The sequence below is a fragment of the Camelus ferus genome, chromosome 2 (genome assembly GCF_009834535.1).
Source record: "Camelus ferus isolate YT-003-E chromosome 2, BCGSAC_Cfer_1.0, whole genome shotgun sequence".
In the NCBI taxonomy this organism is placed as follows: Eukaryota; Metazoa; Chordata; class Mammalia; order Artiodactyla; family Camelidae; genus Camelus; species Camelus ferus.
In genome coordinates this window covers 32,029,859-32,056,277 of record NC_045697.1, presented here as the reverse complement: position 1 = coordinate 32,056,277, position 26,419 = coordinate 32,029,859, and the positions used below count along the sequence as shown (strand labels likewise).

The following is a 26,419-nucleotide window of genomic DNA, read 5'->3' as shown; positions in this document are numbered from 1 at the left end:
GCAGGCCATGGGGTGAGACAATTGGAAGAAAGACAGAGCTACTGTAGTCAGTTATCTGCTTTGGGATCTCAGGTATGTCTAGTAAGGGTGTGGCTCTGCTCTCATCCCTCAGAACAATGGTGTGAAACAGACATAATAAACACAGTGAACTCCATCAAACTTGAATGGCTATGTTACTGGACACATCATCACAGTGAGAAGTCTCTGGTCTTTATTAGTTCCACTGTACCCATAAGGAAACTAAGGTCAGAGCAGTTAAGTAACTTGCTCAAATTACAAAGCCAGGTAGAGACAAAGGTCCATTTTTAATCCAGTTCTACCTGACTTTAAATCTCATTGTTACCTTCTGTGTTCTTCTTCTTCTATCAAAGAAGATACATCTCCTGCCTTTAGGTATAACTCTCCACTTAGTAAAGAAATAGTTAATTTGTTATTTTAAATGACAAATTATTATCATCTTGACTCTGATTATCCTTTTTGGTTAGTTTGCTGTGCTTTTAGAAACACAGTTTTGATTGTGTTATTTTAAAAGTTCTGGGAATGTGAGGTGCTCTGGTGTAGTCTGTAGTCAGAGAAGTCTGGTGTCTTGTCTGTGCACTGCAATACAAGATCTTAAGGACCCCATCTTTGAGATCAAATTGGCCTAGGCAACACTAATGGTGTCTGTGGCTTAGAGCAAGATGGTCCTAACGATAGTATTTGGTGTTGATTCCTTAGTTCACCAAAATGCTTGCTCCGAGAATGTCTCTTTCTTGCTTTTCCTTCTCCTTTAGATCTGAGTTTGTTTTAATCAAATTCTGTTCTTACTTTTCTGGATTTTAATTGTGAAGAACTAAGTCTTATTCATGTCTGCAATCTCATCACATAGCCCAGGGTCTAGCACAGAGCTGATGCCATGTCATCCACTCATGGTAGGAACATATTCTTTTGCAGTGAACATTCAACAAATAGAAACCATCTCTTAACAGGCTAGGCACAATGCTGGGGATAGAATAGTGCATGTGGTTGTATGCCGTACTTACAATCTGATGGGAAACAGTGACACATCAGTGTGATAAACCCTGCCCTTGTGTAAGCATAGGGTACTGTGGGAACACATGACTTGGTAAAAATCTGAAAGCTTTCTAGAGGAAGTGCTATTTAAGCTGAAATCTTGGGGAAGCATTAAACAGGGGGAAAGGATTAGGAAACTGGTGGAAAAGGAAAGGCATGCCTAGCCGAAAGACAGACTGATCGGTAAAGACTTTGTGGACCTGCAATTTGTTCAGTTTGGAGTTTGGTGGGAGGGTATAATTGGGGGAGACGGTAAGAGTAAGAGAATTATGGAGATGGAAGAGATTAAGGAAAACTGTTCAATCATTGTCAAAAGAATTATTTAAAAAATAATACATCACAGTGCAATTCATTAAGAAATTCTAAGATGATTCATCTAGAGTACACATTTTAGGCCATTTCATCTTATGACCATATTTTATGTAATTAAAAAATTAAAATGGATTTCAACCTGATTATATTTGAGACCTCGTATTCATATATACATATGCATATATATTATATATCCACTTCATTATGATTCTATGGTCTATAACATACCTATCATTAGGGACACTTACCTCTTGATAAATGGGCTTCATTAGTAGTAGTTTGAGGCTTATTTATTCATCTATAAAGGTTATAAAGCTTCTATTAATTCATTTTCCAGGAACAATTAATTAATTAATTAACTAACTAATTTTTCAGGAACCATTATTTCAAATTCCAGATGCTTTCTGATGTTAACTTTTAAGTGAAGAAGGCTAAAATCAATTCTACTTCTTAATTAGATCAGTGTGTAAATTTGGGGGGAGGCAATAGGCTTGCATAAGAGGATTGCATAAAGACACATAATACAGACCCAGTTTTAAATGTATGTATTATTTTCTTTCATTGGTCCATTAGGTTCTCTCAGTCTCAGGTAATCTAACTTCAAAACTGATAGAGCATTTTCTGGGGATGTGGTTTATAAGGATCAATGAATTAAATTTAGTCTGTAATGCTTAAAATAATTTATTAATTATTTATAAAAACTTTTAGGTTATGTTATCTCAAATTCAGTACTTTTCTGTGGTGGATTCAAAGAGAAGGAATCTTAAGTAGTGATTCAAATTTTCAAGACATTAAAATCTGTACATTATTTTATATTATTTTTATTATTTTATGGGTAAAGTTCATCTATAATACTATGATAATTTTTCAAGCAAACTACTTGTGCCACAGTATACTCTTTTCACGTTTGTACTTTATAAAGCAATCATTCTTTATGTTTCTGAACACAAAAGGATGCCTCAGGATGAATAGCCACAAGAAGGAAGATTTCTCATTTGCATTTCTCTCCTCACTCTTTATCACAAATAATGCTTATCTTACGACTGTACCTGTGCTGTGTACAAATGGAAATTAAAGTGAGCTTAAATTCATATAATTTTCCTTTGTTACTGGACTCTTGGGGTTAGAAGACATAAGCCCCTTCTCTTGCCCTATGGAGTTGAAAGGGAAATGGAGAGAATTAATGAAGGGACCGATGAGGATCAGAAATTAGGAACAAGTGGAGTAAGTTTCCTCCCTGGATTTGTCCCTTCCTCCCGAAACATTTACTAAGCATTTACTATGAGTCAAGTACTGAACAGATGAAAGGAGAAAACAGTTACATTACATACAATCCTTTGTTAGTTTTGTGAGCTGATATCATATTTCAGTTTTAGAAATTCTTCAACTATATGTAGCGCATGCAGTTAAATACGAAGTTATGACATCTGAATGTAACAGAGGTTGGGGCATTTCACTCCTCACTTCAAAAACTTACAAAACCACTACAAGAGAGCTCCCCCCACGTAGTCTTTTGGCAATCACTGCTCTCACGCCAACATTTGTAGTAATTTCAGATTAGGAGCCTAGCATTTTTATTATAATCCATACCTTCACCCCACTTCCCAATTTAATGCAAGCGTAAAAAAAATAGTTTTACAGAGCGAACAGAATGAGAGAGGAAGGGATGGATGGACGGACGGAAGGAGGAATGAAATGAATGAAGAAAAGATGCTGTCCTTTTTTCTGTTTTGTTTTTGGTTCCCTGCCCGCTTCTCCAGGCTCGCTGTCAAGTAGCATCACCTCCAGGCTCGGCCCTCGGCCCCGCCCCCTAGCGTCGGAGCCCCGCGGCCAGAGGCTGGCGCCTATCTCTTTAAATGACAGCTGTGGCTCGGGTCCCAGTCTGGGGCTTGACGTCAGTGCTGCCTCCCCAGCCGCGAGGAGTAGTTAGCGCCACCGTCCGCGCTCGGGGCTCGCGCCGCGCTCGCCAGCTACTGGGGCGGCGAGTTTTCTTTGCTCCGGCCCCTCCTCCCGCCCTCCCCGTGGAGAGCCGAGCGGCAGCCTAAGAGCCTCTCGCAAGTCTCTCTCACACTTCCCCGCCGTCGCCCCAGAGGAGCGGCAGCTCTTCCTCGCGCCTCCGCCGCCACTGCGGAGCCCCGCAGAGCTCCTCTCCCGCGCAGCGCTCCCTCGATGGAGCCCGGGCGCCGCCGCCGCTGCCCCGAGCCCTGAACCGGGCCGCCCCGGCCGGAGGAACGTGCCGCCCGGCCCGAGGGCGCATCAGGCGCATGCTGAGGCCGGGGGCCGCCGGGGGTGTCGGGCGCGGGTTTCGGGAAGGAGAAAGTGCTGCTCTCCAGGGTCATTTGGCCGGCAGCAGGGGGACCATGGCTTTGAAGGACACGGGCAGCGGCGGCAGCACCATCCTACCCATTAGCGAGATGGTCTCCTCGTCCAGCTCGCCCGGCGCGTCGGCAGCCGCCGCCTCCGGGCCCTGCGCGCCCTCGCCCTTCCCCGAGGTGGTGGAGCTGAACGTGGGAGGCCAGGTCTATGTGACCAAGCACTCGACGCTGCTCAGCGTCCCGGACAGCACTCTGGCCAGTATGTTCTCGCCCTCCAGCCCCCGGGGCGGCGCCCGACGCCGGGGCGAGCTGCCCAGGGACAGCCGGGCGCGCTTCTTCATCGACCGGGACGGCTTCCTCTTCAGGTACGTGCTGGATTACCTGCGGGACAAGCAGCTGGCGCTGCCGGAGCACTTCCCCGAGAAGGAGCGGCTCCTGCGCGAGGCCGAGTACTTCCAGCTCACAGACCTGGTCAAGCTGCTGTCGCCCAAGGTCACCAAGCAGAACTCGCTCAACGACGAGGGCTGCCAGAGCGACCTGGAGGACAACGTCTCGCAGGGCAGCAGCGACGCGCTGCTTCTGCGCGGGGCGGCGGCCGCCGCGCCCTCGGGCCCCGGAGCGCACGGCGGCGGCGGCGGCGCGCCGGACAAGCGCTCGGGCTTCCTCACGCTCGGCTACCGCGGCTCCTACACCACGGTGCGAGACAACCAGGCGGACGCCAAGTTCCGGCGTGTGGCGCGCATCATGGTGTGCGGACGCATCGCGCTGGCCAAGGAGGTTTTCGGGGACACGCTCAACGAGAGCCGCGACCCTGACCGGCCGCCAGAGAAGTACACGTCCCGCTTCTACCTCAAGTTCACCTACTTGGAGCAGGCGTTCGATCGCCTGTCCGAGGCCGGCTTCCACATGGTGGCGTGTAACTCCTCGGGCACCGCCGCCTTCATCCATCAGTACCGCGACGACAAGATCTGGAGCAGCTACACCGAGTACATCTTCTTCCGTAAGTTCGCGGTCACCGCTTTTCCCGGTTCTCCCCGCCGCCTCCGCGACCCGCGGCGGGCTCGAGCCCGTCTGCGGTCCTTGCGCGCCTTCCTTCTCCCAGCAGACAAAATTTATGGTTTCGCCCCTTGCTATCTCCCTTTAGACTCCTCTCTTCTCCAACTCAGGAGAACGCAGTCCCCACGCAGCCCTCTTTCTTAACTCTATTAATCTTGTCCTCTCGCCCCCGCCCAGCTCTTGGAGCTGTTGGGCTCCTTTCTACTATAGCGAAGGAGGGCGGCGAAGAGACGCAAGCAAGAGGCTGGGGGCAGAGGTCCTCCTCCTCGCTGACTCCGCAGGACTCCTGGGGGTCAACTTTTATGGGCCCCAGTGGTGTCCCTCCAGAGGGCAGGTTGGCATCAGGTATCGCCGCGCACCACCAGGATTGCCTCCTGGTGGTGCGGGTTGGCGCAGGAGCATCCTGTTACGGGTAGTTTCGGAAGAGGGTAACCAGAGAACTGGCGACTGTGCCTCCAAAGCCCCTCCGGGGGCCGTGAGAACTGCTTGTGGGAAAGAGGTCTCCATCGACCCATAGAAACCTCCAATTTCTCCTGTGCCAGTTGTCACCTGTAACTGATAGGCGTTTTGGACTGCAGAAGGTGGAGGGAACTAGAGACTGGTTGTCTGAGTGCTGCTGTCCGAGTTGGAGATTAGGAAGGGATATGGTGTGTGTTTGTGCGCGCGCGCGTGCGTGTGTATCTGTGTGTGCATGTGTGATTGTGTTTCCTTTCTGGGCATCTCAAGTGTGGAAGGTGGATGGAGTTCACTTCCCCGGGGGAATGAATGCAGTGATTTTATGAAATGAGAACGAGGGAGAGGATTTGGAAAGCACCTGGCATGATGCTTTTGTAGTGCGCTTCAGGAGGGGGGCTTGTGGATCAAGTACAAGAACTCCACGGAACATCACTAGGGCTTGGAGGATGGGGAACCCGGACAGGCACAGTTCTCAGTGATGTTTATAAATGGGGAGGGCCACAACTCGAAAGCTATTTGCACAAATGAAAAGCCATCTGGGATGGCTGCAGGAACATAATTTGGCAAACGTTTTTCTTTGTCAAGACACGAGATTTTAAACTTGCCTGTAGTGTTAGAGAGCTCAGTATTGACAGCCTATGATACAAATAAGCCCAGATTTAATTGTATTTCTTTGGTAATTCAGTCACTGTTTGGGATCCAGGCAATTTGTTTGCACTTTATTTTGACTAGGGAAGTGCAAAGGACCTCTCTGCACAGATCCAAGCTTGATTGGAAGTTGCCCATCGTTCATATATTCTAGTAACCTTGGAGGTAGGGTGACAAAACACAGCACACTTGGATTGTCTTTTTTAATAGTGCTAGATTTCCTGAGAAAACCATTTCAACAGAGAAGCAAAGAAAGGGTCCATTGAAGTGGTAGATATAAATCTAACTGTCTTAGAGAAAGACAAATATTATATGGTATCACTTATATGTGGAATCTAAAAAATAATACAAATTAATTTACATACAAAACAGAAACAGACTGAATAGACATAGAAAACAGCCTTATGATCACCAAAAGGGAAAGGCAGGCAGGGAGGGACACATTAAGAGTATAGGATTAACAGATACAAACTACTATACATAAGATAGGATAAAAGAATTTATTGTATAGCACATCTTGTATATACAGTATCTTGTAATAACCTATAAGGCAAAGTAATCTGAAAAACATATATGTATACATAACTGAATCGCTTTGCTGAAACTAACACAATATTGTAAATCAACTACATTTCAATAAAAATCTAATTGCCTTAATTATATGAAAGTATTTGTTACACAGTAAAAGGATCAATAGTCAAATCGATAGTCAGAAAAGCCACCTAAAGGAAAGAACCTTTATTAACACTTTAGATCTTAAACATTTATGTCATTTCAACATGGATATATTTCCAGGCATTTCAGAAGATGAGATGAAATGAACTTTTGACTTTTTTGTGTAGTTAGTGATTTTTGTCAGAGAAGATATAAGCATAAGTGTTCTGCAGTTAAGGTTCTTGCATTTGGAGTCTTTCATAGTTTTGGTCTTTCTTTGTCCCCTAGAAACTTGTCGACTTGAAAATGTTCATTACTTTGATTATAAAGAGATAAGACAAATTGTCTCTAAATTATGAAAAAATGCTCATAAGGTAGTATACTCAAGTTGGAAACTCAGCTAATTTAACTCATAAGATAATTTGAGAGCTATTTGAAATCCAGGATATTTCACTTGTGGAACTAGAACTGTAAACAAAATAAAATATTTATATTATGAATAACCACTTGCTACTCACATAACTAATGAGCTCTGAGATTCATTCATAAAAGTCCCAGAAATTTAAGGGAGCAACTCATAGCCATCTTCACTGATTATCCTGTGTGGTTCTTTTGAAGTGGTATTCCAGTCAACGACCAACCAAACGTAGTTGCCATCTTCCATTTGTGATATAAAGTTTACTTTGAACACTGTTATGCATACATTTATTTTATGTTTTGTATAGCTTGCAGCATATTTTCACAAATTATTTCGGATGGGATTCCTTTTAATTTTGGCAAATGAAAATGCACTATAAAATATTTGTATTCCCAGCCTATTTAGTGTAGGTGATAATGTTTAGTATACAGAGTGTAATTATCTTGTTTGGCAGTCTCTATTTAAAAAGACTATCGATATTATTGATAAAAACAAAATTATTGGATGAACTTGTTTGTCCGCTGATTTAGATACAGAGAAGGACTTATTATCTTTTATTTCCCTGTTGACGCAGTTCTTTCAACAAATATTTAATGTATAAAATGGATTAGTTATGTTAACATCTTTTACAATTCAGGCTACATGTAGCCTTAGTAGTTTGAAACTGCTCTGAAAACTATAGAATTGGAATTTATATACTTAAACATCAATTTCAGCTCCTCACTCTTCCCCCCTCCCCTTCTTTGCCACTGAATTTCTATATAGATGGGAGGAGAGTGGCAAATGGTTGAGTAATACCAGACACTGCTATTTGTCAAATGTGTGATCTTGGTTAAATTATTTACTTGTTCTGTGTTTCAGTTTCCTCACCCGTGCAATGGAGGTTATTTAGTACAAATTTTTTAGAATTTGATAATACATGTAAAGTGCTAAGACCAGTGCTTAACCTATAACAAAAGCTTAAAAAATGTTAACTGTTAAAATTGTTAAGTAATAAAGACTATTTTTCTTGTCAGCATTACATTTAAATTTTGTTTTCTAGTAAGTATAGTTGATTTGGTTGTAAAGTTAATTTGAAAATATTTTGCAATTAAATGATTACATAATAAACTTTCAGAAGTTTGAAACAACCAATTTAATAACCAAATTCTTTCCCCAAACTTGTATTTTTCAGTCACCCGGGTTTGCCAGTCACACTCTAGTCAATTCTTTTGGATTGACTCCAACAGAACCTTTTTCTAATCTAGGGCCAAGAAGTGTTTTAATCCTCTCCATTAGGACATGAAACTGTGGCAGTTTTCTGACAAACACTGAGCTAGATTCAGATTTCCTTAAGTGCTTGTATCCAAATTGGGTTCTAACACTGAAGGTTATATGCAGGCTATTAACGATTTCATACCAGCTCCATTTGGCTACATGGATGTATGTATCTATTATCAGTCATAACTCATTGTTTTATCAAGAGTTTTAGACTCTGCAACATATACTAGTACTAGTAAGTTCCGTGTTACTCTTCTAATCCTGAAGATGGATTATCCTTTCTTGAAGGAAAACAGAGTGATTTATTGTGCTTTCTGGTTTTTTTTTTTTTTTTTGTGGGGTGTCTGTGAAGTGCAATTGTGGCTGTTTTTAGCAATATCTAGGAGACAAGAAGGGCATTTTATGTTGGCATTATATTACATAGACAGTAGATATCTGCTTGGAATGTGACACGTACACTACCCATAATTAAAATGGGCATTTATATATATATATATATATATTTCTCATAATCTGTGTTCACAGAAAACTAGTACTGATTCATTGCTCTTCTTTTATAGTGCTTTGAGTTTTGCATTCTATGTGTTGCTTGAATAATATATAGTGTGAAAGTATGCATTTCTCCAGGACACACTTGATATTCCTTAAATTGGTGTATCCTTTTTTGTTGTGATGTATGAGAGTGCCAGATCTAGGAATTAATACTATTACTGAACTGGGCTGTGAATTCTACTTTGTCTTAATGGATTTTTATATCCACTCTTTCAGATTTATTCTGATTTATTTCACCGTGTTGGGTTGGAGAACGCTAGTTGAGTTGAAAACTTTCAGACAACTATTCAGTCCTATGTTAGCAGGCCTGTTGCATTAAAAACTTCCTAAGAAGCATCTTTAAAACGATCATTCTATTTAGATGCATGTCTTTAAAATGATATATTGTTTTCTAGTCTAAAAATACTTCTACTTTTATCACCAAACACTGATTTATGGAAAAGAACCTTGGTTTTTTTTTTTTTTTTTTTTTTTAAGTTGACTCTTATCCTCCTGGAGACTTGCTAGTTATTTTTATAATTATCATGGGGAAATTTCTTCTGCAAACACATAGCTGAATAACGTTTGAATCAACAGGGAGTAGACAACTTTCTAAAACACTGGGATTCTTATTTCATGCAAATAATTGCAATAATAAAGCAAACAAAATGACAAAAACCTTGGAGGCCAAAGGTTTGGAGGCTATGCCATGGCATTGGTTGCTGTTCAAGGGCATTAAACTTTTATACCTGGCCTAGTACTGTCTCTAAACTTGATCTTTTAAATAGTGTCCCTGACAGCCTTTCTACAGCTTCATGTGGTCAATCCTTAAGCACATAATGAAGCTAAAAGACTGAATGGCACTACAAGTTTTATTTGGCGAAGTTCTTTCTCTTTTGTAGCTTAGACTGCTAGAACTCACAATGTGTGTGCATGTGTGTGTGTGAGTGTGGGAGTATGCCTTACTTAAAAAGAAAAAGAAATCTCTTTGGGAAGAAAGATGTATAATATTTACAAAATTAGCACTAATGATTGTCTATCCTATTGATATGTTATTGGGTCAGATAGTTTAAAATGTGAAAATGATTGTCAACTTGTCATTCAGAAGCCACCCTTTTTGATAATGAAGCTAATATATGCAGTTTTAGGAATTTTATAAGAAAAATGTGAAATTAAAGGAAAATCATCACCAGTAACTGCTAATAAAATCTTGACTCATTTCCTCCTAATCTTTGTTCTAAGCATATGAAGATGACAAGCATACTTTTTTAGCATTATGGTGATACTATGTCGATGGTCTGCATGTCATCTTTGTTGTGTTTTGTTGTATACATTTAAAGCAGTTATACATTTAGTCACATTTTCCCCAAGACATTGAATTTTTTATTGACATCTTAAAGTATAATACATGACTTGCCACAGATGTTATTGTAAGTAAATATTGCTGTTGAACTTTCTCCCTGCAAGCTTAGAAAAGAGTGATTTTTTTTTCAAAATATAGTATGTGTAATAAAAAAAAAAACATTTACTACGTACCTAATTTTGTGATAAATGTTTTATAGCATTGCTTTGTTTACTTCTCTAGCATTCCTTTAGCTTAGCATTAGTTCCCTGCTACTTTAGTTAGAAAACTCTGATTTGGAGAGGTTAGGCAACATCCTCAGGTCACAGAGCTGGTATGGGGCTGAGCTGGAATTTGAATAGTTCTGTCTTATTCCCAAGCCCTTACTCTGAAATATTTAAAAATAATGCCTGTTTCATACAATCAATTTGCAAATATACTTCAGTGTCTACTGAAGTACTTTACTTAGCTCTACAAGCAAAAATTGGTGGTGTGAGCTGTATATGAATGAACTTAATATTTCTTAATCTATGTTAAATTTCCATAAGAATATAGTAAATGAAGCTGATCCTTGAACAACCTGGGCTTGAACTGCGAGGGTCCACCTATAAGCAGATTTTTTTTCCCAGATAATATGTATTGCGGTTGGTTGAATCAGAAGTTGCAGAACCTCCAATACAAAGGCCAACTATAAAGTTATAACCAGATTTTCCATGGAGCAGAGGTCAGTGGCCCCTAACCCCCACCTTGTTGTAGAGTCAGCTGTGTATGTTTGGTGTCTTTACTTGATGAAAGAGTTAACTTTCATTGACTAAGGCTGCTATGTTCATGGGTATTTTTAAAATTAAAGAAAATAAAATCATTTGATTCAATTTATTTTTCTTTTAGGGGAACAAGAAATATCTATAGGTTTGATAGACTGACAAAGTTAAACAGTGCTAAGCTAGTCTTCTGCGGAAAGTTCATTTTACCCCGTGTAATAGAACACATTTTTATATGTTCTTAGAAGGTGACAAAATGAAGAGGGGGTTTTAGCTGAAATCAGTTTTGTTAATTATATATAGTCTATTGGTCCTAAATCTTGGTTAATGCTTTTAAATTATATACTTGCTATAATTAGGCTGAAAAAGTATCAAATACCTTCTTAGTATTGGGATTAGCTTTTGCTGTTTTTAAAGCCTTAGAGTGTTGTGGAAGTACATCTATAAATTTGAAGAACTTGGAAAGTAATGTTTTAGGTAACCCTTCAATCTATATTTAATTACGGATATTATTTTTAAAGCCTCTTTTGAATTAACTGCAGGGTATTGTCAGCTCTGAGCAGCCACAATCCTGCAAGACAGGGCTGGTGGCTTCTTTAATGGAGTTCATTCTTTTAGTTGTGGGAGGCTACACCAAAAGAGATTTTTAAGGACTTACCTAAAGATGAGACTAACTTTATTTACAGGATTTCAAAGTCACTCCGATAGGTGAGTTAACTCCTTTATAAGTTCTCAGGGTAACAGACCTCCAGCTGCAGACTTGAATCTAGGTGCCCTGTGCCTTCGGTCTGAACACTTCTTGTCATTCATTTTTGCGAGAGTTTCATGAAACCTAATTATCCTGTAAGTTTAGTTGTATTTTGTACTTTATGAAGTGTTTTATTCTGAGCTTACACTGCTTACAAGTTTATTTCTTAATTCACTGGTTTTTTAATGTGCCCACTGGGATCATAGTCATGTCATACTGACCTCTTGCTGTCGAATCCTCTGCATTTAACCTCCGCACTTACCTGTCTCTTCAGAGCACACTATGCATAGGGCCCTCATTGCATTTCCTACAATATGTAACTGAATCTCTTCTTTTTTTTCTGTCTTGTTATATCCCTATTTTTTCCCCTAGCTTTATTGAGAAATAATTGACATATAACATTTTGTAAGTTAACGATGTGTTGATTTGATACACTTATATATTGCAATTTGATTACCACTGTAGTGTTAGCTAACACTTCCATTTCTCACATAATTACAATGTCTTTTTTCCGTGGTGAGAACATTTAAGATCTACTCTTTAAGCAACTTTCAAGTACAGTGTAGTGCAGTATAGTACCATGTTTTAAACTGTAATCACAATGCTGTGGGTTAGATCCCCAGAACTATTCATATGGAAGTTTGTACCCTTTGACCAGCATCTCCTCCTTTCCTCCGCCCCTCTTCAGCCCCTGGTAACTACCATTCTACTCTGTTTCTATGAGCTTGGTGTTTTTGGATTCCACATATAAATTATATTATATAGTATTTGTCTTGTTCTGTCTGACTTTTTTTCTTTCTACCTAGCATAATGCCTCAAGGTCCATCTGTCTTCTTGCAAACGGCAGGATTTTCTTCTTCATTATGACTGAATAATAGTCCATTGTATGTATACACTGCACTCTCTTTAGTCATTCATTTGTTGAGGCGGCACTTAGGTTGTTTCTTTTTCTTGGCTATTGTGTATAATGCTGCAATAAACATGGAGTGCAGATGTCATTTAGATGTCCTTGTCTTTGTTTCCTTTAGGTGTATATCCAGAGTGGGATTGCTGGATCGTAGAACTATCTCTTTTCATGTTGGCTTTCCACACTGGCCTACTTTTTCCCTGAGAGTTGGCACCAAGTCTCACTTTTGTATTCTCAGTCCCCAGTGCAGTGGCTAGTACCACATTAAGAACTCAGTAAATATTTCTTTATTTTGAAGGAAAGTGCAGATTAACAAGTGAACCAGAGATATTGGAGTTTCTATCAAAATAGTTGCTGAATTGAGATTTATTTTTACTTCAATTTATATTGCACCTATTGAACCTATTCTTGGGCTATAGCTTTGTACAAGACATGCAAGTGTGAATGAAAAGAGACCCTACATTTAAGGTGATCACAGTAAGCTTTATATAATAGTGAGTTATGTTAGAGAGGCATTACTTGGCGTGTTAACAAGAGGCAGAGTAATGACATGAGATGATGTTGAACGGACATCTATATAAAGAATGAAAATCAGTGAAATGTTAACTAAAATGTGAGACAGATTAAAATAATGTTATACGTGAAGTTGTTAGGATTATAAACATACAGAGATGCACACACAGACACACACGATTATGTATTTGTACTTAAATGAGTGGTAGGATAGAAATTATAAGGGAACAAAGAATTAGGTGACTTTTTTTTTTTTTTTAACGTATGAAAGATGTTATACCCTGAGCTGCAGCCTACCCACGACCACATTGTTGAGTACTTGCCTTTCAAAAATCTTACAATGTGAAGTGCCTGCTGCCACCAGATGTGATCAGGCCCTATTGTGGTGTAATGTGAGTTCAGGAAGTATTTGTTTATGCTAGTAGGTGTCTGCAGAGGTGAGGATCCAGTAAACTCTATATTGTTATCTCTACTCAGTTTTTAAAAGATATCTTGAAAAACCGTTGAGGTATTGCTATTTTATGATTAATATTACAGTATCAGTTTTACTTCCTTAACCTTGTGTCAGGGTAGTTAATGAAAGCAAATCAACTTTTCTGGCACTAACCACACATAGCTGTATGATACCTAACAGGGTGCCTGTTAGTTCAGTGTTTATTCACCTGTTTAACTTAGTTCAATGTTCGTTCAGCAGTTAAATTTGGAATGTTATATTTACCTACTGTACCCATTCTCCTATTAAATCCTACTTATATACTGGGGAAAAGAGTTGAATGCAACAAAAGAATAAAATAAATATATAGTGTTGATTTCAGGTCACCAGAATAGTGAGTGATTCAACCATTCAGTTGTGTTACTTCCGTTTCTTGCACTAGTTAATAACAAAACCCTTGGGCATAGATAGAATCCAATCCATAATATATTGCCATTTCTCTTCACCTTGTATAAATAGACATGTTCTCTAATTTCTGGTACAAGGAAACTAGGGAGAGGAGTACTGTGTTTAGAAAGAGATGAAACCAAAATCTCCTGGTCCTCACTCCTAACAAGCAAAGAGCTTACACACTTTGAATGGTTTTATACTTTTTAGTCAGATTCCTTGACAAATTCCAGCTCTAGCTTTGAGACCTTGGAAAGATAATTTAATCTCCTAGAAGAGAAAGTGAGGGAGACAATAATATTCATCTCATAGTTTTATTATGAGGATTAAATGAATTAATCCATGTAAAACACTCAGAAGACTATCAAACAGGTACAAATTAAATGCTCAATATATGTCAACTAGTGTCATTTATTAACTTAAGATCCTCCAAATACAGCTCTATTTAATTCCATTTCTCTCCATTATTAATTCATAGTACCGAAATTCTTCTTTTTGAGGAAATTGATAGTAATACCTATTCAGAATTGCTCTGAAAATGTCCCGTTATCATTAGTGAAATTAAAAAAAAAATATTGACCTTCTAAGTATAAAGTTAATTGTAACATTATTAAAATAAGTTTATTCTAGTTTGTTCTTTATTGTTTAGGGGAAAAATGCTTCCTTCCATGTCTCATGCTCTACCTTGGTCAATTTTGACACAATTAACAGTAATACTAGTATTCAGTGGTTTTTTTTTTTTCAAACTATGGGGTGAATTTAGGCAGAGCACCTCTTAATCACATTTTATATCTGTATTTCTGATCAAAGCTTTTAGCTTTAATTTTCAGCAGTTTTATGCAAGAGAACAAATTGTCGCAGGGCCGGGGGCTCGAACATTGCTTAGAGTTTGGGCATTTGGCCAAGTTTCAGGCTAGATTCAAATACAGATCTCTATAATTCAAATACAGATCTCTATAATTTTAGGAAAACTGTTAGTTTTCGACTCAATCAGCTCCTTTTGAAAGCACTGTACACATTTTGAATATAAGGTTTCTAATTACTAGAAATCCAGATATTTGAAGAAAGCACGGAGCTCTAAGGGAGATGCTGGCAGCCATTCAGAAGTAATTCTCCAATGTTTTGACCTCTTTTCCTTTGGTTGGCGGAAGCTGCATTTCTTTGCAGGTGGAGGGTAAGGACTCATTCATATAATTCTAAAGTGACTTCTGTTTTTGATACGGAGAAGTTGCTACAGTGACAACTTACTTTATAGTGAGTCACAGGAGGAAGTAGGTGTGGTGATTAGAAATTATTGGTGTAATCTTATACAGTGATTTTTGGGATGAGTCCTTTATTTGGCTCTTATTATTTTTTTTATTGCATTAAAAATTTTGTTTTTATTGAAGTGTAGTTTACAATGTTAGTTTCAAGTGTACAACAAAGTGATTCAGTTATACATGTACATACATACTTATATCTTTCAGATTCTTTTCCATTATATGTTATTACAAGAAATTGAATATAGCTTCCTGTGCTATGCAGTAGGTCCTTGTTGTTTATCTGTTTTATATATAGTAATGTGTATCTGTTAATCCCAAACCCCTAATGTAAATTCCTAAATTAAGGATGGGTCTTTCTGATGTTGATCCTGACTTAGAGTAAAAAAGAAAGATTTGGCAGTAGAAGTCTTTGGGCTGTAGTCTTAACCTTCATTAGTATGCAGATTTGTTTTATTTTGTGCTAACTTCACTTTACTGGGCTTCATTTTTCATGTAGAAAATGGTGGAAATTGTTCTTTTTTATCTTACCTCTATGAACTTTTACATATTACTCTATAACTAATATGTTTAAAGTAATCTGTGATGAGTAAAAATAGGATATTTGTTCTTATTTTAGTGTGTTGGACTGTCATTTCTTAAAGAGAATGTGTTAGTATATCGATATTAATGAAACATTTGTTGAGGTTTCCTGTTCTCCACGAAGAAATTCTAAAGTCAAAATTAGAGACTTTTCCCGGTTACCTTTGAGAAGTATTCTATAATTAAGATTAAGTTTGAATTTGAAATGGCTATGAGGTACTCCTTTTCATTTCAGTCAAGCAGACCTGTGATGGGTTGATTTAGCCTGTTTCACGGACAGTGGCAATAAAAAGATATATATTTGCTTTGTAGCAAGGAGATTTGGAACTTGTAAATGATTGTTCATGTTGCTGGTAAATGGAGCCATGAATAAATAAGTTAGGAAGTCCAGCATTGAAGTTTCTGTAGCTTTGTGTAATCATTTGCATTTCTTCTGCTGGACTGATGTGTTTCTAAGGCATGCAAGAACTATCAGAATATTTCACTTTTTACTTTCTGTGTTAGCGTGTTTGGATTGTAAAGCAAACTTAGTGGTTATTTCAAGCTGTCTGCTTTATAGCTGACACTATCAAGCCATATTTATCATTATTGTAATTTGGTACTTAACATTCATACTGTGAAGCTCTGTAATATCCAGTATTTTGTAAAACTAAAAAAAAAAAAGGGATAACAGAATTACCTCACAGTTTTAGTACAAGCACCAGATCCTAGAGACTAATGGCTATAATTTATGTTAAAGTATATGCAGTATTTTATGGGTTAAATTGTCCCCCCTGCCCCTTTCCAGCCCAAAGGTATGTTGATGCCCTAACCTCTAGCACCTCAGAATCTGACTGTATATGGAAACAGGGTCTTTACAGAGGTGATCAATTTAGAATGAGATCATTAGGGTGGGCCTAATCCAGTGTGACTGGTGTCCTTATAAAAAGGAGAAATTTTGGACATAGAGATAACAGATGTGCACTCACACTGGGAGATCACCATGTGAGTACAAAGGTGGAGCTCACGCTGACACATCTACAGGCAAAGGAATGCTCCGGATCGTCAGCAAACCCACAGATGCAAGGAGAGGAGCATGGAATGGATTCTTCCTCACATCCCTCAGGGAGAACTAAACCTTCCAACACCTTGATCTCCAACATCTAGCTTCCAGAACAGTGAGATAATACACTTCTGTTGTTTAAGCCATCCGGTATGTGGTACTTTGTTATGGCAGCCCCAGCAAAGTGCTGCAGTCATTTCAAACTCTAGTAACAAATCTGGGAAAAGTTGGAAATGCACTGGTTTTAAAACTCCCTGTGTTTTTTCAGACAACAGACTCCATTCTCGATCATTCCAAATGGAAAAGACATTTGAAGTATAATGTCGATAGCTCACAGATGTTCGGGAGGTCTGAGCTTCCAGGAGTGATTCCCATCCACACCACAGAAATATGGTTGCTACAGGTGGTGCTGCCTTGCAGTGATGTGGGAGCTCAGAATTAGGCAACTGCCATGCAGCTGCAGAGTCTAGCCACATAACCTCTGCCGTGATCTGTAACAGGGAAAGTAAGGTCACCAGCAAACTGCCAGTCTCCCCTTACTCCTCAGTTCACAAGTGTCTGGTTGTGCAACCTGAGTCACATATGGAACCCTAGCTGTAAGAGAGTGTAGGAAATGTAGCTTTAAAACCAGACGCAGTAGTAACAAATCTTCATGGCACATCATCAGCATTGGTCTGAGTAAGCTTATTTATTATTTTTATTATTATAAAAAAATTTAAACCATTCAGTTTTTACCACTTTACCCCATAAACACCATTCTAATGTATTTAATGTGTATCCTTATATTTATGTATTCCTGAAAAATGTATATTGTTTTATTTTTCTTGTTGTTAATTTACACATTTGTGATTTTTTCATTAAGATCTCATTTTCACACGCCCATCTAAGCTAATTGGTAATTTCTGACTGCTGCAGGTTACTTCCTGGTGTACATTTTACCTAAGTAACCTCTCCTCCGTTGATCTACACTCAGATTGCCTTCAATCTGATCATGGCCAACTCCACTGTTGACCTATGTGAGAATTCTTTGAAATATACCTCAAGGCGGGGTGAGGGGGAGATTACCAGGTCATTGGAGAGGCACAGACTTCATTTGATGAAGTACCATCGGATCGCTTTCCCAAGTCAGTGCTCCATTCTTCACTTCTAAGAGCAGTTCTTGAGGATTCTATCATCTCCATTTCCCTGCCAACACTTGGCAAAATTCTGTTTTCTAAGTGTTGCAAAAATAGATGAAAAATATTTCATTGTTGTTTTAAATTTCATCTCTCTAATTACTGCTGATGGGAATATAGTTTTTGGCTCTTTAGTCATTGTCAATTAGAAGTGTATTGGAAAGATTCTGAGTAAGCCTTTCAAGAAGATTCATTACAGTCTATCTCTTTGTCTACTTTCTTCTTCCATTAAACCACAGCAGTAGTATCACCAACGATGCTCCTGCTTAACTTGATGAAATTGCCCCTCATGCAAATGAGTATTTTCCTGGCCATCCTCACAGAGAGGAGACCCAAGGTCTCACCAGCCCTGCCTCCATCTTTGGGTGATGTACCGTACGTTGTATGAGGTCCGAATGTGACTCCATTGGGACGGTCAGCTTTGAGTTAGTATATTAATTTATAAATTATTTGTCCTCAGTGCACTCAGTAAACAATGCCAAATAGGAGTGGGATGATTTGACAGAAAGGGCTTTTGTTCTAAAAGGGGGAGAATGGGAAACGCATAGCACCTCAGGTCCACAGCAAGTCCCACCTTGCAGACAGCAGAGACTCCCTTTATTGGCAACAAAGTGAATTCCTTGTTAAACCTCTCTGGCAGCACCTGGTTCTGCCTATTGTCCTTTATGGTCCCTTTCTTTCCCTTTCCCTTCTGGGAGATTCTTTCCTGTTAATTGTCCTCTGTAGCCACATCTGAGGCCCGCGTTGGGCAGTACACCCTCTTTGTAGCTGCACAGATTTCGCAGTTCATTGCTAACTTTGCAGATGCAGGGGTTTGCAGGTTGGGCTTCAGAGTTAGATAGCCAAGACTATTGCTGGCCAGTCTTTCAGTTTCTTCAGCAAAAGAATTCCTTCAAAATTGTAGTGCACTTTTGGTCAGTTTCATGAGTGGATTAAGAGCAAAGAAAATCTTGTGTTGTGTCACTTTTAGGCCTGAAGACTCTTTCTTTTGTGGGCTCTGTGAATCACTCATTTCCCCCTCTGTTAAATTGGTGGTCTAGGAGGATGGGGCCAGCTTCGTCAGCAGGGCAGCCACCCTTGTGTGGAAGAGTTGTACCTCTCTGCTTTGACTGGTGAGAGACTTTGTGCCCCTTTGACACAGCCCATTAAGTCCTTGGTAGATGACTTGCAGTTATGTAGCTACAACTTTTAACTACTTTCGTTTGTGGTGTAGAATTAGCTGGATTTGTTAAATCCATAATTTTCCAGATTGTGGAATTGCCCTTCAACTTGTCTTTGGGGGAAAGGGAGAAGAGAGTGCCTCCTTTAGAAAAGCTGTGTTCTTTTCTCTCTTCTGGAAGGTTTGCTAGGTGGGTCTTTCTTCTAAGATTTTGTGGAAAGTGGCAGGAAACCAATACTACACACGAATATTCTGACATTTCCTACATTTTATCTCATGCTATGGCTGTCATTGGCATATATCTACCTTCTAAGGTACCAATGTAGCATAATTGGACCAAATGGTCTCCGTCACATAATGGTCATTGTCTGTGTTTTCATTTGCAACATCTTTATCCTGTGTCCAACCACCTGACTGCTTTCCTGCTACATTAAACCAGTGTCATAGTTTAGTTTTTTTTAATTACAGCAAGAGCCACATTCTCTAGTCTAAGTTACATTTATCAGCTGCATAAAACCATATGCTCTCTAGTTAGTTTAAGCTGAAAGGGATTTGTTAAGGATCCACATGATGTCTCACAGAATCATAGGAAGGACTGAAGAATTAGACTCCAGGAGGCAAGACTTCCAGCCCCTCTGGAGGACTGGCCACTGATGGGCTGCTGCCTTTGCCACAATCAGCGATCTCAGACCGAGAATCTGCTAGCGCAGCTGCAGACTCCTTCCCCTGCAGTGCCCTGATGCCCCGCTCCCTGCCTCCCCTGAGTTCTGAATCAAAGTCTGTCGGAGGACAACTGGTTCATGCAACACGGATCCATCTAGAAGCCCATCTCAGTGGAATCAGGAAATTTGGTTTCCAGGTCTCTAGCCTCGTCATGCTAGTTTATAGCAGGCCTGTCTGATGTGACCCGCATACCCTGTGCCTCGTGTGACTTTGAGAAGAACATCTGAAAGACAGTACTTTTTACTGAAATGCCTGCAAATATTCGTATTCATACATAGTGTACAAAGACATCATTGCATAACTCCTCTTATGGGAATTCTTTTATGTACTAATGTGTGTGTGATAGAAAGGAGCCTAGTAATTTTAATCGCATCATTTCAGTGCAAGCCATCAGTGAGGAACAAGTATAAAGAGTAGGATGTCAGCCTGGAAGATAAAAAAATATATATACCTGAGGAATATAGATATTGTGGAAGTATGTGATTTCAAAATATGCATGTTTGAGTCTAGGAGAAATGAGTATCTGCTAAATGGTTAGACAGCTGTAGGCTAGTAATGCTGAAGTGCATATGGATTCTGGCAAACATTGGAGAAAATCAGAGGACCTTGGCTAGCCTTCTGCCTCTGTCACTTTTAAGTTATTGATTTCATGACAGTCACTTAAATACTTTGAGGTTATGTTCTCATCTCTCATCTGAAGAATGATTTCAGTATAAATGAGATGATACGTGTCAGGTGTTTTTAGCCCCTCAGTTGAGTTGTCCGGTATAAATTGAACCAGTAGAATCAGCACATAAATTGCCTTGAGATAAACTAGGAGGAAAAGCTGATTAAGGTGCTGTCTCTCTCTCCTAACAGGTGAGATACAAGCCGAGGGCTCTACCCCAGCCACTTGCCAGACAAATAACTTTCACATGGCACGGGAATGTGAATTTAAGTCAGGGGAGTGCAAGATATAGGGAAGATGGAAAAAAAGTACAGGCAACAGAAATGCTTGTACAGTGTAATAAATAATCCCACAAAAGCTCATGAATGACAGCAATTACTAGTTGACTTTAAATCCCCAGAGAAATTCACTGTTAAACTTGATGCAGATTTTTTTTTTCTTGCCAATCAAGTTAAGGGGATAATTTCACGTTAGATCTGCTCTCCCTTTCCTGTGGAGTGAAGTCTCACACTGTGTCTGACACTGTGTCTTGATTGAAGTAGTAAAGAGTGGTATGTACTAGTCTGGGTTTTTAAACAAAATTAAAACTGGCGATTTCTTTAGTTAGAGGGGGTGATTTTTTAAAATTAGGTTTACTTTCCACACCTTACTCAGTGAAGCTTCACACTGTGTCTGGCACCAAATCGTCACTTAGCAAATGTTTATTGATTTAATTAGGGAAGCTGTGTGTTGGGTGATTAGAGACATATTATGACTGGGTTTAAGGAGGAGGGCTCTGGCGTCAACCAGGGCTACAGACATATCCTAACTTTTTAAATTAATAACTGTGTGACTTTGGGCAAGTCATTTATTGTCCCCAAACATTGTTTCCTCTTCTGTGAAGTTATCAGAATAATTGTACATATTTCAGAGGGTTCTCTGAGGATTAAACGGTATAATGCATATAAAACTCTTGGCACAGCATCTTATTCAAAGTCAAGATTTTCTAAAGTGGACTATTTTACTTATTATTTATAAAGAACAATGGCAGTAAGGAGGAGGTGGTTATTGCCTGAACTGAATAGCAGGTTCAGGGAAGGCATCAGAGAGAAGGTGACATTGCAAATGATGGGCTGAACAGTGGGTGTCAGTGTGAGAACTTGGGAGTATTAGAGAATAGGTTGGTCTGGCTGGATCTCAGGGAAGGTGTTGGGGGAAAATCTGGAAATGCTGGCAGTGGAAAGATGGTGCGGTACATCTTAGATCGGCCAAAGGATTTTAAATCAGTAAAGGACATGATTACATATGCATTTTCAAGAAGCAACTATGGCAGCAGAGTGAGACATGGAATTGGGGAAACTGAAGTTACTTGATTAGCTGGTGGTTACGGGCAAGGTTCAGGCTGGAGGTGAGCGGATGTGCTCCGGTGGAGACAGGGAGTAAGGGGTGTATTCTAGTGCTGTGCAGGTGGTACAGTCAATTGAACTCTGGGAGGAAAGAACTAAAGCATCTGGCAGCTGGCTGTTGAGTCATTCATTTCCTTCGCCAGGAGAATGTTTTGGAAGAAAGACAAGAAGGCAGGGGACTTGCTCTAATCTTCTGGTCAACTGGCTCTCCAAGTAAATAGATGAATGATATTTTTCTAGGAAGAAGAGATCTTATCTAGAGAACATCTTTACCAAATGATCTTGGCTAAAGGATGACTTATAGTCAGTAATTACAGAATTTATAAGGTGTGGATCCCTGGAGGATACCATATGAGCTATTCATTTCTCTGGGCATATAAGATGTAGAAGTTTTACAACTTAGTATATCTTTGTCTGTGTGGGGACCCCCAGAAAACTTCCCTTGAATTCCTCATTGATCATTCTAGGCCAGAGAGTGAATGCCCTGTGTGGGAAGGAAGGAGTCAAGGAGCCACGTGGGATGTCCCAGACCACTCTTTGTTTCATCTATGCCTTTCTTCTTTAAATTATTAGTGAAACTTGATACTCTGATCTCTGTTTCATGGGCATCCAGTGTGATCATCTGATCCTGTGTCTTAGTTCAAACGTTTTGACCTATTGGATGTAAGGAATAGGGAGAAAAATATGGAGGATGAGTCCAGTTGGTGATTATCTTAACTGAGATACTGGAGGAGTGAGATCCTGTACCCATCCCTAAGGAGCAGATGATAAGGTCAGTTTTAGACCTGTTAAATTTGAGGTGCCTGTGTAATTTTCAGGTGATTCTATCTCAAATGCAGGCACTGGAGATTAAATGGGTGATCAGTAAATTTGGAGAAAAAGAGAACCATGCTGAGGCTGTTGAAGGAATAGGTAGTTAAAGAGAAGGTGGTGAACAATACTGAGAAAGGCCTGTCAGACATTAGAAGTATCAGAAGAGAGAAGTGGTTGTGGAATCTATGGGAAAAAAGAGACATTTTAAGCACAAAGAAGTGAGTTTTAAGCAGAACAGTATAAATGCTTCAGAGAGTTGACCGTCGATTAAGACTGAAAACATCAATTAGTTTTACCAATTAGGAACTCATTAGTGATTTTAGAGATAATTAAAGAAAATTATAAATTTGTAGTGGTAACAAACTGTGTGATGGGGAGATAGTCTCTGGAGTGGATGCAGAAGTAGAAAGGGTAGATAATGAGGTTCATCCAGGCTTGCAGCGTCTTGGTGCGGGTGCTGTGAAGAACAGAGCAGAACTAGTTAAGGATGCTGATAAATGTACTCATTGATGCTACTAGTTTCTGTCTCCAGGATCGGTAAAGAAATCAATAAAGCTATGATAGTCCAAGGGACTCACAGTTGGTTAGAACTAGGATGTTGGTTAAAATTCTATATTTGTTTTATACTGAATTAGGATCTCTGGGGGGTGGTGCCTGAGTATAGTCTTTAAGCAGCTTTCCAGATTAATGTTCAAGAACTTCTCTAATTATAAACAAGTGGGTACTGAGAAAAATTATGGGCTTGCTAAAATACTAAGTTAAAAAATAGGACAGAAATCTGCATGCATAGAATGCTGATAATTATATTTAAAAAGATGCAAGTCTATGTTCCATGCATTTAAAAGTCTGGAAGGAAGTGCACTTAATTATTTGTAGACTGTAGGATTTTAAATAATTTATCTTTTTGTAAATATTTTAATTTTAGCTTATATATCTTTTATAATTAAAAATAAATTACAATTATTTAAAAAATTGGTAGCTAATAAATGATCTATTTCTAAATGCTGGATTATAGATACAGAGATTGAAAGGATACTGTCTTAAAGGGAGTGCTTTAATAAAGATAGAAGGAAAAGAACATTAAAGCCCTTTTATACTGGGATAAGGTATAGAGGGAAAGATATCTGAGAGCAACCTGGAGTAAAAGCAGAACTTTGTGAAAAATAAATTCCATGTACATCATAATTTTGCCTCGGGTGGTCCATCCCCTAGAAACTACAGATGTTCAGGCTCTCAGCTTCTACTTACTTTTTTGATCAAGACCTAAATTGTTCAAGTATCATGAGAAAAAAAATTTACAGATCACTCTGTAGAATCAGTGTGGTGATATAGAGGGAGCATCAGTCTGAAAAAAAGTCCGAGGTCATGAATCCAGCTGTGTTCAGAAAATCCCAAAGGCCACCTTGGAGAAATGGCTGAAATCTGCCATAGATTCCTGGTTACCTAGGAGTATGTCTGTCAAAAGCTATCCTGATAAGGATTGAGTACAGGAGGCCAGAATGCTTCCTAGAAGACTTGAACTAAGGAATTTTTTTTTGTTACTGCATTTTGACAAAGCTAGTGGTATGCCCAGTATTATCAGAGCCAGATGACTATGTCAAATTCATAAATGTTTCTTGAGTAATTATTATAACCTGGACTCTTTAAAGAGTCTAAAGAGGGATATTAAAATGTATATACGTGTATATCATGAATATTGTCCTTAACTTTCAGAGAGCTTACAATATAGGTGGTGTTTTTGTAAACAACAAATGAGACCTTTATCCTGAAAATAATGACAGACATTTAGATACTGAGGCAAAAGAAAAGAGGAAGGGAGTAAATTATAGCAAAAAAAGCCTTTGTGAGGTGATTGCCAGAGTCCATGCATGAGATGGCCCTGGCTTGAACTGAGCTGATGATAATTGGTTTGGAAAAGAAAGGAATGCATGAAAAACATTGTGAGGAAACAATCATTAGGGCTTGTGGACTGCTTTCTGACTCCAAGGGAAGTGGGGAGGTGGAGTCCCTAACATAGACTTCTCCTCTGAGTGCCATACCTACTGATATCCCAGCTTCTGTTCACCATTTCTATGAGAGTATGTGAGTGACATGTCTGATTTACTATGTCCAAGTAGTTAACAAGTTTAAAACTCATAATCTCCCTCTTCTTTCACTCCTACCAACACCTATGTTAATTCCAGTGTTGTCCCTTTCAGTAAATGGCCGTTTTAAGCATTCTGATATAGAAACCAGAAACCATGACCCATTTCTGTACTTGTTTGTCTTTTAGAATTGGAAGGAATTGCAGGTATTTGCTAGTTTAGAAGTATTTAACCTAAGGTGCAGGGACCTCTGGCAGATCTGTGAATGCTCTGACATTTGATTCACAATTTTCTGTGCACAATCATCGGAGGATTTTTAGGAGAGAAGAAGGTTCCTGGTATTCATGAGATTCTCAAGGGGGTCTAGAATCCAAGAAAATATCGCTAGCACTAACTGATATTTTGGTTAACTTCCTCACTCATGGATGAGGAAACTGAAACCCAGAGAATGTAAGTGACTTTGGCACGGTCAAAATTCTGGCTAGACCCTAAGGTGGAACTCAAACCTAGGCCCCAAATTCCAGGCCACTGTTCTTTCCCCTTAACACATTTGGTGGTCAAAATCAAATTATTTTCAGTAGAGGTCATCACTTCTTATCCCAAATGAAACTACACTGATAGTAACCTAAGCCTGAAGGTACTTACCCTTTGCTGTGCATAAGCACAGGAAAATTCTCTGTTTATAATTTATTTCAAATTCAAACAGATTATGCTTATAAGCAAACTTTTAAAATTGTTATTTTTATCAAATTTCACATTTATGTTTTAAAATGCTATGTTGGAATGAGCTTCTTTTAACTTGTCGGCACAAGTTAATTTCCGTTATGTTTCATGTGCTCTGATCTGCCTCTGACTTATGATTCTGTTATTACCCAGCCTAATTCTGGCCGATTTTACTATTCGAAGTAACAATCAGGCTTCCACTATTATGACAGGATGTCAAAAATGACAAAGGAAACATTGCAAAAACATTTCTTTTATTAAATTCATAGTTTTACTTTTATATTAAGGTCTTTTGACCATCTGGAGTACTCTTTTGTATGTGATATTTAAAAGTAGAAATATAGTTTTATTCATTTTCGTCTATCTACTACATAGAAATTTATCTCTTATTACTACAAAGAACTTTATCCTTTTCCCTTCATTTATGCTACCGCATTACTTATCACCTTGATTTATGAAATTCCCTTTCTTGTGTAATGATGTATACTATATGCTTCAGTCTCTGAGTCTCTCTGTTTTGTTCCATTTGTTTAATTTTGTTCATACTACACTATTTTTTATTACTGTGGTTTTATGTATTCTTCCTTAAATTGATTCCTATTTTGTAGGTTTTCTTCATTATTTCTATTATGAAGGATATTTTATTTCTCATTATATTCTGCAGCTGGTTATTTGATTATGTCTAGTGTAGAGAAGTGTTTATAATTTTTATAAATTGATCTTGCATTTGTATTTGATAAAACTTTTTTTTTTGTTTTAATAGTTTGTCTAATGGTATCATTTTTTTCTCTTATAGACCATCATATTATCTAGAGAACAGTTTTATGCCTTCCCTTCCAATCTTTGTACTTTTATATCTCTGTCTTTTTTTTATACCACTTGCCAGGATTTATAATACTATCCAAAGCATATGTAATTTTGCAGTTTCTTGGACCTCTTGCAGTTCCGTAAGT

General features: G+C 39.0%; 1 protein-coding gene across 1 annotated transcript in view; it reads left to right on the top strand.

Annotated features, from left to right (window-relative positions):
- The first annotated feature begins 3,456 nt into the window (after nucleotides 1-3,456).
- Nucleotides 3,457-26,419, top strand: part of KCTD8 (potassium channel tetramerization domain containing 8) — a 232,002-nt gene continuing 209,039 nt past the window's right edge. The window contains exon 1 of the mRNA XM_032496867.1: nucleotides 3,457-4,680. Within this exon, the coding sequence (XP_032352758.1) occupies nucleotides 3,630-4,680 (1,051 nt within the window). The 5' untranslated portion in view covers nucleotides 3,457-3,629. The remainder of the gene's footprint in view (nucleotides 4,681-26,419) is intronic.